This window comes from Castanea sativa, chromosome 1 (assembly GCF_040712315.1).
Source record: "Castanea sativa cultivar Marrone di Chiusa Pesio chromosome 1, ASM4071231v1".
NCBI classification, from domain to species: domain Eukaryota; kingdom Viridiplantae; phylum Streptophyta; class Magnoliopsida; order Fagales; family Fagaceae; genus Castanea; species Castanea sativa.
In genome coordinates, this window is record NC_134013.1 from 54,932,319 (window position 1) to 54,943,470 (window position 11,152).

General features: G+C 37.3%; 1 protein-coding gene across 8 annotated transcripts; it reads left to right on the forward strand.

The window, feature by feature from the left end:
• The first annotated feature begins 1,288 nt into the window (after positions 1–1,288).
• LOC142622402 (pentatricopeptide repeat-containing protein At3g12770-like) lies at positions 1,289–6,819 on the forward strand. Of its 8 annotated transcripts, none has more exons than XM_075795862.1 (4): positions 1,289–4,601; positions 4,698–4,798; positions 5,514–5,580; positions 5,729–6,819. In XM_075795862.1, exon 1 carries the CDS (start codon positions 1,453–1,455, stop codon positions 4,279–4,281), a length of 2,829 nt encoding a protein of 942 aa, XP_075651977.1. In that variant the 5' UTR covers positions 1,289–1,452; the 3' UTR covers positions 4,282–4,601; positions 4,698–4,798; positions 5,514–5,580; positions 5,729–6,819. The 8 variants fall into 8 exon arrangements, with proteins under 8 accessions (XP_075651977.1, XP_075651974.1, XP_075651978.1 ...); XM_075795859.1 differs by lacking the exon at positions 5,514–5,580 and having other exon boundaries at positions 5,729–6,383; positions 6,610–6,819; XM_075795863.1 differs by lacking the exon at positions 5,514–5,580 and having other exon boundaries at positions 5,729–5,944; positions 6,610–6,819.
• The last annotated feature ends 4,333 nt before the right edge of the window (positions 6,820–11,152 follow it).

The window sequence follows — 11,152 nt, forward strand, 5'->3', positions numbered from 1 at the left end:
ACTCGGCAGTGACTTTTCTCTCTAACGAGCTGCTGGTTGTTATTACAGGCCTGTTTGGCTGGATCTTATATAAATCTAATTATATATATAAAGGAAGCAAGGACACTCATACAAGTGTTATTGTGTCATACCCGTTGTGTTATGTTATAATTTTTCAAAATTATTTATATCGTCATGTTGTAGTTGTACTTGCATCCGTGTCTATGTCGTAGGAGATTGTAACGATTTATTCAAAAGTGTCTAATTTTTTTTTTTTTTTTTTTCATTTCCTAGTATGCGATTGCGATGCACAAACCGGGTCAATAACGTTGTTGAAATCTTAAAATTGTCGTGTGAATTGGCCACGTTTCATGACAATGCCATTATGCCACTATGTTTTGGAGAGCAAATTTGAGGGGGCAAAGAAAGAGAAATTTTAACTCCTCTTTCCGTGTTCCCATTGTAGTCACGTGAAGGTGGAGTGGCTTACAAAACCAAAAAAATGGAATACGAAAGTCAAAAATAATAAAGCACAATGAAAAAACTGGAAGACAAATGGGCATAAAAAGAAGAAATGAAGGAGGAGGTACGAAATCTAGAGAAGAAGCCAAGAAGGTGTGGTGAGGGGGATGTGTCAACTGTTTAGGCTACTGCCAAGTAATGGTTACCTGCCAATGCCCAATGCCATGGCTGGGTTTAAAACTAATTTGACTGCTAATTGCAAATTACAACTTTAAAACTTAGATGCGTTTAAATTTTACACGTTGAAATATTAGAATTTAAATTTTACCTTCTAAAATTTAAAAGTGTTTAGATTTTACATCTTAATGTTTCAAAATTAGGATTTTACACTCTAAATTTTATGGATGTTTGAATTTTACACCCCAAACTTTAGAGAGTATATCTGTAATTTACCCTTAATTTCATGGGTTTATTTATAGTTCAAATTTCAATACCGGCCAAAATTTGAGAAATTATAAGGTTCACATAGCAGACAATTGACATAGTCTACTATTTCACTAAAAGACTCACATTTGTTTAAAATTATTAAGTTAAAAATTTTTTAAAACAAAAACTAATTACTAATTCATCAATTTTAAATAAATGAAAGACTTTTCGTAGAATGGTGATCGAATAACGTGCGGACATAATTTCTCAATTCTTGAAATTCAGCGGAATAGGCTATTTTCGATGCCTGATATGTCACGTGGGATCGCACGTGGCAATTAATTTAATTTATTATTATTTTTTTTTTTAAAAAGAACAACTCTGCGCTCAACGTCTTCATTCTCTCCTACACAAATGCCCTAGCCGTGTACCGTACATCCAGTTCCCAGAGTGAGCGTTCCTGTTCTACGCGATGCTCTCCAACGCAAGATTATGTTGGAAGCATATCAACAATGACTTGGGTTGGGAACTTAGTTAAATCATGAATTATATCACTTTTCTCTTTAATTCTTTAAGCTGCACTCAATGATCAAATGGACCATGAAACTTTGGTGCCTCATTTCCCTCCAAAAACCTCTTCTCCAACCACTTTACCTACCAACCCATTTTCTCTTTTCTGCTAAACTTATCCAAACCTACGCTAAATTTAGCGGAGACCCACAAACCGCAACAGCTGTTTTGAGCTCTTTCCAAGCAAAAACCTTCACACCGCCCACCTATATATCTTACTCTAAGCTCCTCTCACAATGCACTGCTTCCAAGTCTGTGACTTCAGGTATGGAAGTCCATGCTCACATGATCAGATTTGGATTATCTGAGGACCCCAGTTTTCGGAATCATTTGATTAGTCTGTACTCAAAGTGTCGGTGTTTCGGGTATGCACGGAACCTGGTTGAGGAAAGTTCTGAACCGGATTTGGTTTCTTGGTCTGCTTTGATATCTGGGTATGCACAAAATGGGCTTGGTGAGGAAGCCCTTTTGGCCTTTCATGAGATGCATTTGTTGGGTGTTAAGTGCAATCAGTTTACGTTTCCTAGCGTTCTTAAGGCGTGCTCGATGACAAAGGATTTGGAGCTGGGGAAGCAGGTTCATGGCATTGCAGTTGTGACAGGGTTTGAGTCCGATGTGTTTGTTGCGAATACTTTGGTTGTTATGTATGCAAAATGCGGGGAGTTTGGGAGTTCGAGGAGACTGTTTGATACAATTCCTGAGCGGAATGTTGTTTCGTGGAATGCGTTGTTTTCTTGTTATGTGCAGGGTGATTCCTGTGGAGAAGCAGTGGATTTGTTTCAGGAAATGATTTTGAATGGAATTAGACCTAACGAGTTTAGTTTGTCCAGTATTCTGAATGCGTGCTCAGGTTTGGGGTATGATAGTCAAGGAAAGAAAACTCATGGGTATTTGATAAAGCTTGGGTATGATTCTGATCCATTCTCAGCAAATGCACTTGTTGATATGTATGCAAAAGTAGGAGATATTGAAGATGCAATTGCTGTTTTTGAGGAAATAGCAACACCTGACATTGTTTCCTGGAATGCTGTTATTGCTGGCTGTGTTCTTCATGAGTACCATGGTTGGGCTTTAAACTTGTTTACTCAAATGAAAAGGTCAGAAATATGTCCAAATATGTTTACCTTATCTAGTGCTCTTAAAGCTTGTGCTGGCTTGGGGCTCAAGGCATTGGGTAGACAGTTGCACTCTAGATTGATAACGATGGATATAGAATCAGATTCTTTTGTGGGTGTAGGACTGATAGATATGTACTCCAAGTGTGATATGATGGGTGAAGCAAGGATGGTTTTTTATTTGATGCCAAAAAAGGACTTGATTGCATGGAATGCTGTTATCTCTGGACATTCACACAATGGAGAAGACATGGAGGCTGTATCCCTTTTCACTGAGATGTTCAAGGTGGGAATTGGATTCAACCAGACTACGTTATCCACAGTCCTAAAATCTACAGCTAGTTTGCAGTATATCAATGTTTGTAAACAAGTTCATGCACTTTCTGTAAAATCAGGTTTTCATTATGACAATTACGTTGTAAACAGCATTCTTGATACATACGGAAAATGTAGCCATGCTGAATATGCTGCAAAAATATTTGAAGAATGCCCAATTGGAGATCTGGTGGCTTTCACATCCATGATCACGGCTTATGCTCAATATGGTCAAGGAGAGGAAGCACTAAAGCTCTATTTGCAAATGCAAGATAAGGGAATCAAGCCGGATCCATTTGTTTGCAGTTCCCTTCTGAATGCCTGTGCAAATTTATCAGCATATGAACAAGGAAAACAGATACATGTTCATGTTCTGAAGTTCGGATTCATGTCTGATGTCTTTGCCGGGAATTCCCTAGTCAACATGTATGCAAAATGTGGAAGCATAGATGATGCAGACCGTGCTTTCTTTGAGATACCTGAGAGAGGAATAGTTTCTTGGTCTGCAATGATCGGGGGACTTGCACAACATGGGCATGGGAAACAGGCCCTCCAACTGTTTAATCAGATGCTTCATGATGGTGTCCCCCCCAATCACATAACTTTAGTTAGTGTCCTTTGTGCATGCAATCATGCGGGTCTGGTAACTGAAGCCAGACAATATTTCAATTCAATGGAAGAGTTGTTTGGTATTGAACCAATGCAAGAGCATTATGCTTGTATGATTGATCTCCTTGCCCGCGCTGGAAAATTAAATGAAGCAATGGAACTAATGAACACGATGCCATTTCAAGCTAATGGTTCAGTTTGGGGTGCACTTCTTGGAGCAGCAAGAATCCATAAAAATGTTCATCTAGGCCAACATGCTGCTAAGATGCTTCTAACTCTTGAACCAGAGAAATCCGGTACCCATATTCTTCTTGCAAACATTTATGCATCAGCTGGCATGTGGGAAAAAGTTGCAAAGGTAAGAAGGCTTATGAAAGATAGCAATGTGAAGAAGGAACCTGGAATGAGTTGGATTGAGGTCAAAGACAAGGTATACACCTTTATTGTGGGAGATAGAAGCCATTCTAGAAGCAAGGAAATATATGCCAAGCTTGATGAGCTGGCTGACCTTATGAATAAAGCTGGCTATGTTCCCATGGTAGAGATTGACCTCCATGATCTAGAACATAGTGAAAAGGAGCAGCTTTTATTCCACCATAGTGAAAGGCTTGCAGTGGCTTTTGGTTTGATTGCTACTCCACCAGGAACTCCAATTAGGGTGAAGAAGAATCTTCGAATCTGTGTGGATTGCCATGCCGCATTCAAGTTCATCTGTAAAATTGTCTCAAGGGAGATTATCGTGAGAGATGTCAATAGATTCCACCATTTTAAAGACGGTTTGTGTTCTTGTGGAGACTATTGGTGATTTTTGTGGGGGAGAAGTGTTACCTTCCTTTCCAACCAAGTATACCCCCTATGTATACAATTCCCCAATCTTTATCTGACACAAGGGCATATTGGAGGCCTATCATAAACCTATGGCCTTTTCTTACTGTGATTTGTGATTTAATGTCTAGTTGACTCATCTTTTGGGGGCTCTAAAACAAATGCAAATGATGCCAATGAGCTCTAGCTCAAAATTCAAAGGGTGCTTCCTACTTAGGCTTTGTTTGGTTGGGAGATGGAAAACTGGGGGATAGAAAATGGTGGGGGATGGAAAGTGGAAGGATAGAAGAGTTAAATAAGGTAACATTATATGTGTCATTGTTGTTTTGATTAATAGAAAGCATTACATACACCATTTGTTTATGTTATATATTTTTGTTAATATTTCTATGTCAGGAACCCAAGATTTTCCCTATGAATATTGCTTGTTCTACGTGAATTTTGTTCCTCTTTGGTGGATATACTATCAGTTCAAGAAATGGCATTACTTTCTTTTGGTAAGCTTTACAATATGAGAATTTATTTATCTTCCATAATTGCATGAGTTCATTTATTTCTTGATTTATAAAGCTTAATTGGGTTTTTAGGCAGTGGGGTATTGAGTTCTGGTAGCCACTTTTTGTTTTTGGCTATGTTATTACTAATCATAGGCCTTTGTGTCATTTCTCTTAGATATTTATATGAATTTGGAGGGTTGGAACCAATTGGGGACTGGACTAGAATCAGTCACAGTGATGTGTCATATATTTGTGTGCAATCAACAGATTGCAGTGGTGAGGTGCTGAGGAAAGACTTCTTGGCAAAACGTTTGACAAAAACATGCACTGTTAAAACTTGTTTCTTTCTTTCGCCATTATTTGTTTTGTTTCTTAACTTCTAATGGAAGTGAAGAATGGTAATTTGTGATGGCTGTGTGAATGAGACTTTGGTATGTCAAAAATTTCCTATTTCTTCTTTTTGATAAGTCAAATTTTTTTTTTCCTATTTCTATTTTTATACATATTTCGTTAATGCATCCCATTGAAATCTTGAGGGAGTTTTACATTAGTTTTTCCACTTTAATTTTAACTTTGCCCCCATTGATCCAAAGTTTCTAGAGACCATGACACGTGATCATTTTACATTGTTATATATATATTTCATTGTTGGAGTAACCTAAGATGAAAAAAAATGAGGAAGTGACATAATTGTACATAATTGTTTGTGTCTCAGGATGTTTGCTACTATGCCTATATAATCTTCTTGGTCAAACCACTATGTTTGCTTCACATTATTTGAGGTGAGCAGGTGCTCCTAGGGCACTCTGCAGCCTGCACCTCAATTGGGAAATTATTCACTTGTCCAATTTTTTGGCTTGTTTGTTTGTTACTGCAGGGAACATTAGCATGGGCATTAATTGTACCAAATGCAATATTTTTTCTTTTCAGGGAAAGTATCCAACAACCATGGCTGCAGCCATGCACCCGGAAGGAACTTCTTGCAGAGCTTCTTGGCCATATGTGGAGGGCAAAACTTACCTTTGAACATGGCTTTTTTTTGGTTCAATTAGTTGCTTATACCCTATGGCTGGCTCTCCGCTTTCTCATTTTTTATGTCCTGGGTCAACAAAGGCTGTTAAGAGATCCTGAAGTCATTTCTTACAGGTGTCTCACAGCACATTTACATCTGTTGTGCGATTATAACTGGCCATAGAATTAATTTGCTGTTATTTAATTTTTTTTGGAAAGAACTTTGCCTCCCAATTACAACCCCCCCACCCCCAAAAAAAAGAAAACAAAAAAAACTGTTTTTTGTCCCACTCTCCTGTCTACTAACTTGATGGCGCTTAATTGGTTTGCTAGGGGATCTAAATTTGCTTATTCATGTACATTGTGTGCCAAGCCTTGTTTACTGTAGCAACCATGGCACTTACTGTCCCCATCCTGTCATATTAATTGCATGTGATTTTCCAAATACCAAGTGTTTCTGCATCTGTATGGAATGGTGGAAGCTTTCTGCTAGATGTAATGCCTAGGCAGGTAATTCCCAAGGAGAAGAAATCGGAAATGCAGCTGATACAAACTCAGCAAGATCAATCCTCAGGTGTGATGGAAGATACCATGATGATGAAACTCTACTGAGACAAACCAGTAAAACTTTTTTTAACAGTATACTTTGTAGAAGTAGTCATGACAAATTCGTCATACTTGGTAGAAATTTTTTAAGTGTATCAAGTGTTTCTTTAGCGTATCAATGTTAATGATTTGTTTGTTAAGTTGGATCTTGGGGCTTTGTGAATAATTCTCATTTGCTATATGCACATTTGCAGATTGAAAATTTTGTAGACTTCAGATTGGAATCTGATCATGGCAGTGTTTCAACTTTCAAGACAACAATGTCCCACTGTGTATTGTGACAAAGTGCACCCCTGTATTATTATTATTATTATTATTATTTTAGCTTGGTGAAGTTACTGTATTTTGAGCAGCAGACTTTGTTGGACTATAAATTTTCATTTTGCAAGCTGAAGGTAATTTCATAGTTTTTTTCCCTGCTTGGCCACTCGAGTCTTTTGTCTAAATATTGTGTAAATTTGAGTTTATTTGTGATATGTGTAGTGGGAAGAGAGGTGAATTTCGGCAATGGTATTATCAAAATTGTGAGAAAAAGTAAGAGAGAGGAGAGAGAAATGATATGACGGAAGGGAAGAGAGAGAGAAAAAAGTGATTTCAGCGATACCTTTACCAAAATATCTGCCCAATTTTTGTGTTGTCCAATTGACTTGACCGAAATAAGGAGAGAAAAAAAAAAGTTGAATTATTGTAATGTCATTGCCAAAGAAGGAGAGAGGAGAGAGAAAAATAAAGTTGAATTGTGGCAATGTCATTGCTGTAATAGAGGAGAGAGAAAGAAAAAGTTTAATTATGGCAATCTCATTACTGAAATAAGAGGAGAGAAATTTTTTTTTTAATTGTGACAATTAAGGTGCAGTTTGGATAGCTGAAATGTAGCGTCTTTTTTTTTTTTTTTTTTTTTTTTCAGCTGAGCGTCTCTTGTACTGTTCATTGTCCATATATAGTGCATTTAGGTATGTGAACAATGCAACGCGCGTGAACAGTAATTTTTTTATTGTTTTCAGTTTTCAGCAAAATAAGCGATATTCAGACATACCCTAAATTGCTTTGAGAGAAAAAATATTATTGTCATTGGTTCTCTTTGACCGAAACAGTTTGGTGTGTGTGAAAATAATTTTGTGCCAGATATGTCATTGTAATTTCATTTCATCACTGTAAAAGTAAAAATGATTCAAACTTTCTATAATTTATTTCATTGCAAAAACAAGTTAACAGTGCTCCCTACATTGTTACTTCATTCAAGCTAGTCTTTTTTTTTGGTCTTTTTATTTCTCCTCACCATTATAAAAGGCAGCATCCATTTTTTCATCTCCTCATGCTAATTTTTAACAATCATTCCTCAAATTGGACAAAATTTAGTTACAAAATTGGTTGTAGTTTAAGGTTACAACCTTACTCAATATCTTTTTATTCAAGGTGAATTTTGATAAATCTGCCATTGAATTACATCTTCTTCTTATATCCTCCATGCTTGCAAAATTTCTAAAAAATTAAAGATCAATAGCTATATTATCAATAAATTGTTTAAATTACAAATTTTTGTAGTTTAAAATTATGCATAAAATATAAGCTTATAGATGATATAGTAAATAATATTCGATTGACACAAAATTTGACATGTGTATTAAAAGCATAAAGAACATAAAATTCAACGGTTAAATTTTCAAAATATGTAGTAATATCTATTTTATTGAGTAAGATTGTAGCCTTAGGCTACAACCAATTTTGTAGCTAAACTTTGTCCCCTCAAATTATTTCACTCTCTTTTGCTTGTTCTTTGTTGCATCACTCTTCTTCTTTGCCTTACTATGCACAATTTAGGATGGTAAGTTTTGGTTTAATATGAGTTTCTTCTTTGCTTTATTAACTTAAAGCTATAGAAACTAAAAAATTATCTAAATGTGAGTGTTAAAAATATGACAAATTTAGCTACAACTTTACTCGATATCTTTTTATTGGGGGTGAATTTTGACAAATCCACAATTGGATTACATCTTTTTATTATATCTTTTCTGCTTGCAAAATTTCTAGAAAATTAAAGAGTGATATTTGCAACAAAAAATAAACACAATCAAATAATAATAAATAAACACAACATAACAACAATATTGAAAGTTTTTGCAAATCAGCTTGAGCTTGACCCTTGAAAGGGTTTGTGGTGGGCCTTTTTGTGATTTTTGGGCTGAACTATCTCCTGCTGTATTGGGCCCAAGTATTCTAGATAAGAGAGTCGGGATTGGCCCAACTGCAACTCACTTTGATCTGGCTTACGCGTAAACTATGCCTCCGTTTGCCAAAACTATTGTCATATGCTCACGGCAGGTGAAATTTCCGCAGAAGAAGGTTGTGGCGAAATGGGTACAACAAAAATAGTGATAAGCGAAACACGTTATTGTTAGGCGAACTAAGTAAACAGTCTTTCGTTAAAATAAGAGAAGAGTACAAGTTGTAAGAGTAATAATAAAGGCTGGAGGAGAAAATATAGCAATAATCAATAAAGTCAAAGAAGAATATGACTAGTTTTCCATATTTGATTTAGTTACGGGGTTGTGGCCAAGGAAGGAACCATTTCCTCAATGTGGGTAACCTCACAGGAGTATCTTGTCACGAAAATTACACACTTTGAGGGAGGGGACCTGAATGGCTTATGCTCGAAAGTATTTCTTAGCAGAGGGTAGGCTTTAAGAGGGTGAGAAGAAGAAAACTCATTCTAATCTCTCTTGATCTTTTTCTTTTAACTCTCTATTTCTTTTCCCTGTTTTACTATTTCAATTCTCCCTTTTGTTTTCTCTCTTTTCTTTAGTGCTTTCTTGTGCGGCGTGATGGTGATCACTCTTGTGGTGATTGCTACCGTCGTCCCCCCTCTACTGTGCACGACAAAGGCTCTTTATATACTGCATGCCACGACTGTTTCTTTACCATTTTACCCTTTAACAACCTTGTCTGGTCTGGGTGTTCTTACCGACCACCACTAATTTGTCAGCGCCCCAGCCACCACCACCACTTACCTGTGCTAGTTGTGCCACTCCCCATTACCTGACAATGAATGTTGTTTTGTTTGTTTGCTCACCGTGGCCTTCTCATCTACCACGATGTAGGTGCTCTCCCTTCCTATCCCTCATGGCATGCATCTAGTGGTTCCAGCTCATCCTCCCTCTTTTGGGTGGTATGTCATTCTAGCAGAACATTTCCCCCAAAAGAGCTTAAGTAAGATCCCCAGAATAGGATTTCCATTCTCCCCACCGCCAGACCATATCCTCTCTTACCTCTAACCCATGACCCACCACTCCTATATTGACTAGGTACAAGTTGGTAGGGCTTGGGTCTTACGCGTACTCTACTTCCCGTGTACGTCCAAAACCTGTTTGCTGCTCATGCGTTTGCTGCCGTCTAGGGCTCGTCTGTGTGTTCTGCTACCCACTCTTGACCTCTTATGGCATGAACCATCTTTTGGTCTTTCATTCTTTATTGTTCTGTTTCTTTCCAAGGGCTGGGTCTTACTTAAGTTTCTCATTCCTTGCTTCACCCATAATCTTGTTGTCATTCCTACCGCACCATTCTGTTATTCTTGCCACGGTATTATTGGACCCGTGTTTGTTGGGCCTCTTTGGGCCTGCTACCCAGCCTTCTTTCGATGACTCCGTATGGTCATTCATGTTACATTGCTTTCCCAATCTGTTACATTGCTTGTGAACTCTTTTGTCCCATTTCTTTTTCCTTGGGCATCTTTAGCCCATTTGCTTTCCTTAGGCATCCTCGGCCCATTTCCTAATTTTGTATTTCCATGGGCACTTTGCTAACACTTTTGGGCTTTCTTGGCCTAATTACTTTATCCTTCATCCTTGAGGCTGATGAGCTTTCCATCAACCCATTTGTTTCTTACTTCATTACATCAGGCCTGCTGTGGCCCATTCTTGCTTTTCTTCATTACATAATACCCATAGGTTTACTACTTCCTCCTTTGGACTCCTCTAGACCCATTTGTTTTTCTCAAGGCACAGTTATTTATTTTATGGGTCTATAATCCATTATTCGTGCCGTTAATGATTCCTTTTTATCAATCTACTAACTCTCTTCTTGCCCATATTGTTAGGCTTCTTCCTACTGGTGGACTTTTTCAAAAATGAGCCTCAACAGGGTTCAAGATATTGTTTTTTTGTTTTTGTTTTTTTTTTTTTAAAGCTGCTATGATGTTGAAACTCAAGAAACAAAACAAACCGGCCGGGTAATCTTTTTTATGAACAGACTCAATGACAGCAGAAAGATTACCCTTATTAAAACGCAAAAAATGACTAGAAATTAAAGCAAACGTGGTAGTATCATGAGTTGCTGCATTACAACTTCTCCTAACCCAAACGAAATTGCAACTAGAAAAGGAACGAGCAAGATTACAGATATTATTGATGGTCGTATTAATAGACCAGTCAGGGGGGAGGTTAGGGGATGATAGAGGGTCAAAACAAGCCTTGGCATCTCTTCAAAATAGATGAGCTTCCATTGCTCTTTGATTGCAACCTTTACTGCCCAGAACAAGCAGAAGAGATAATATGAGCAAAGAACAAGCAGAAGAGGGTGAAATAATATGAGGAATGATTGTTAAAAATTAATGTGAGGAGATGAAAAAATAGATGTTGCCTTTTATAATGGTGAGGAGAAATAAAAAGACAAAATAATGATTGAAGCTTGAATGAAGTAAGTCAAGTAACAATGTAGAAGACGTTGTTAACTAGTTTTTGC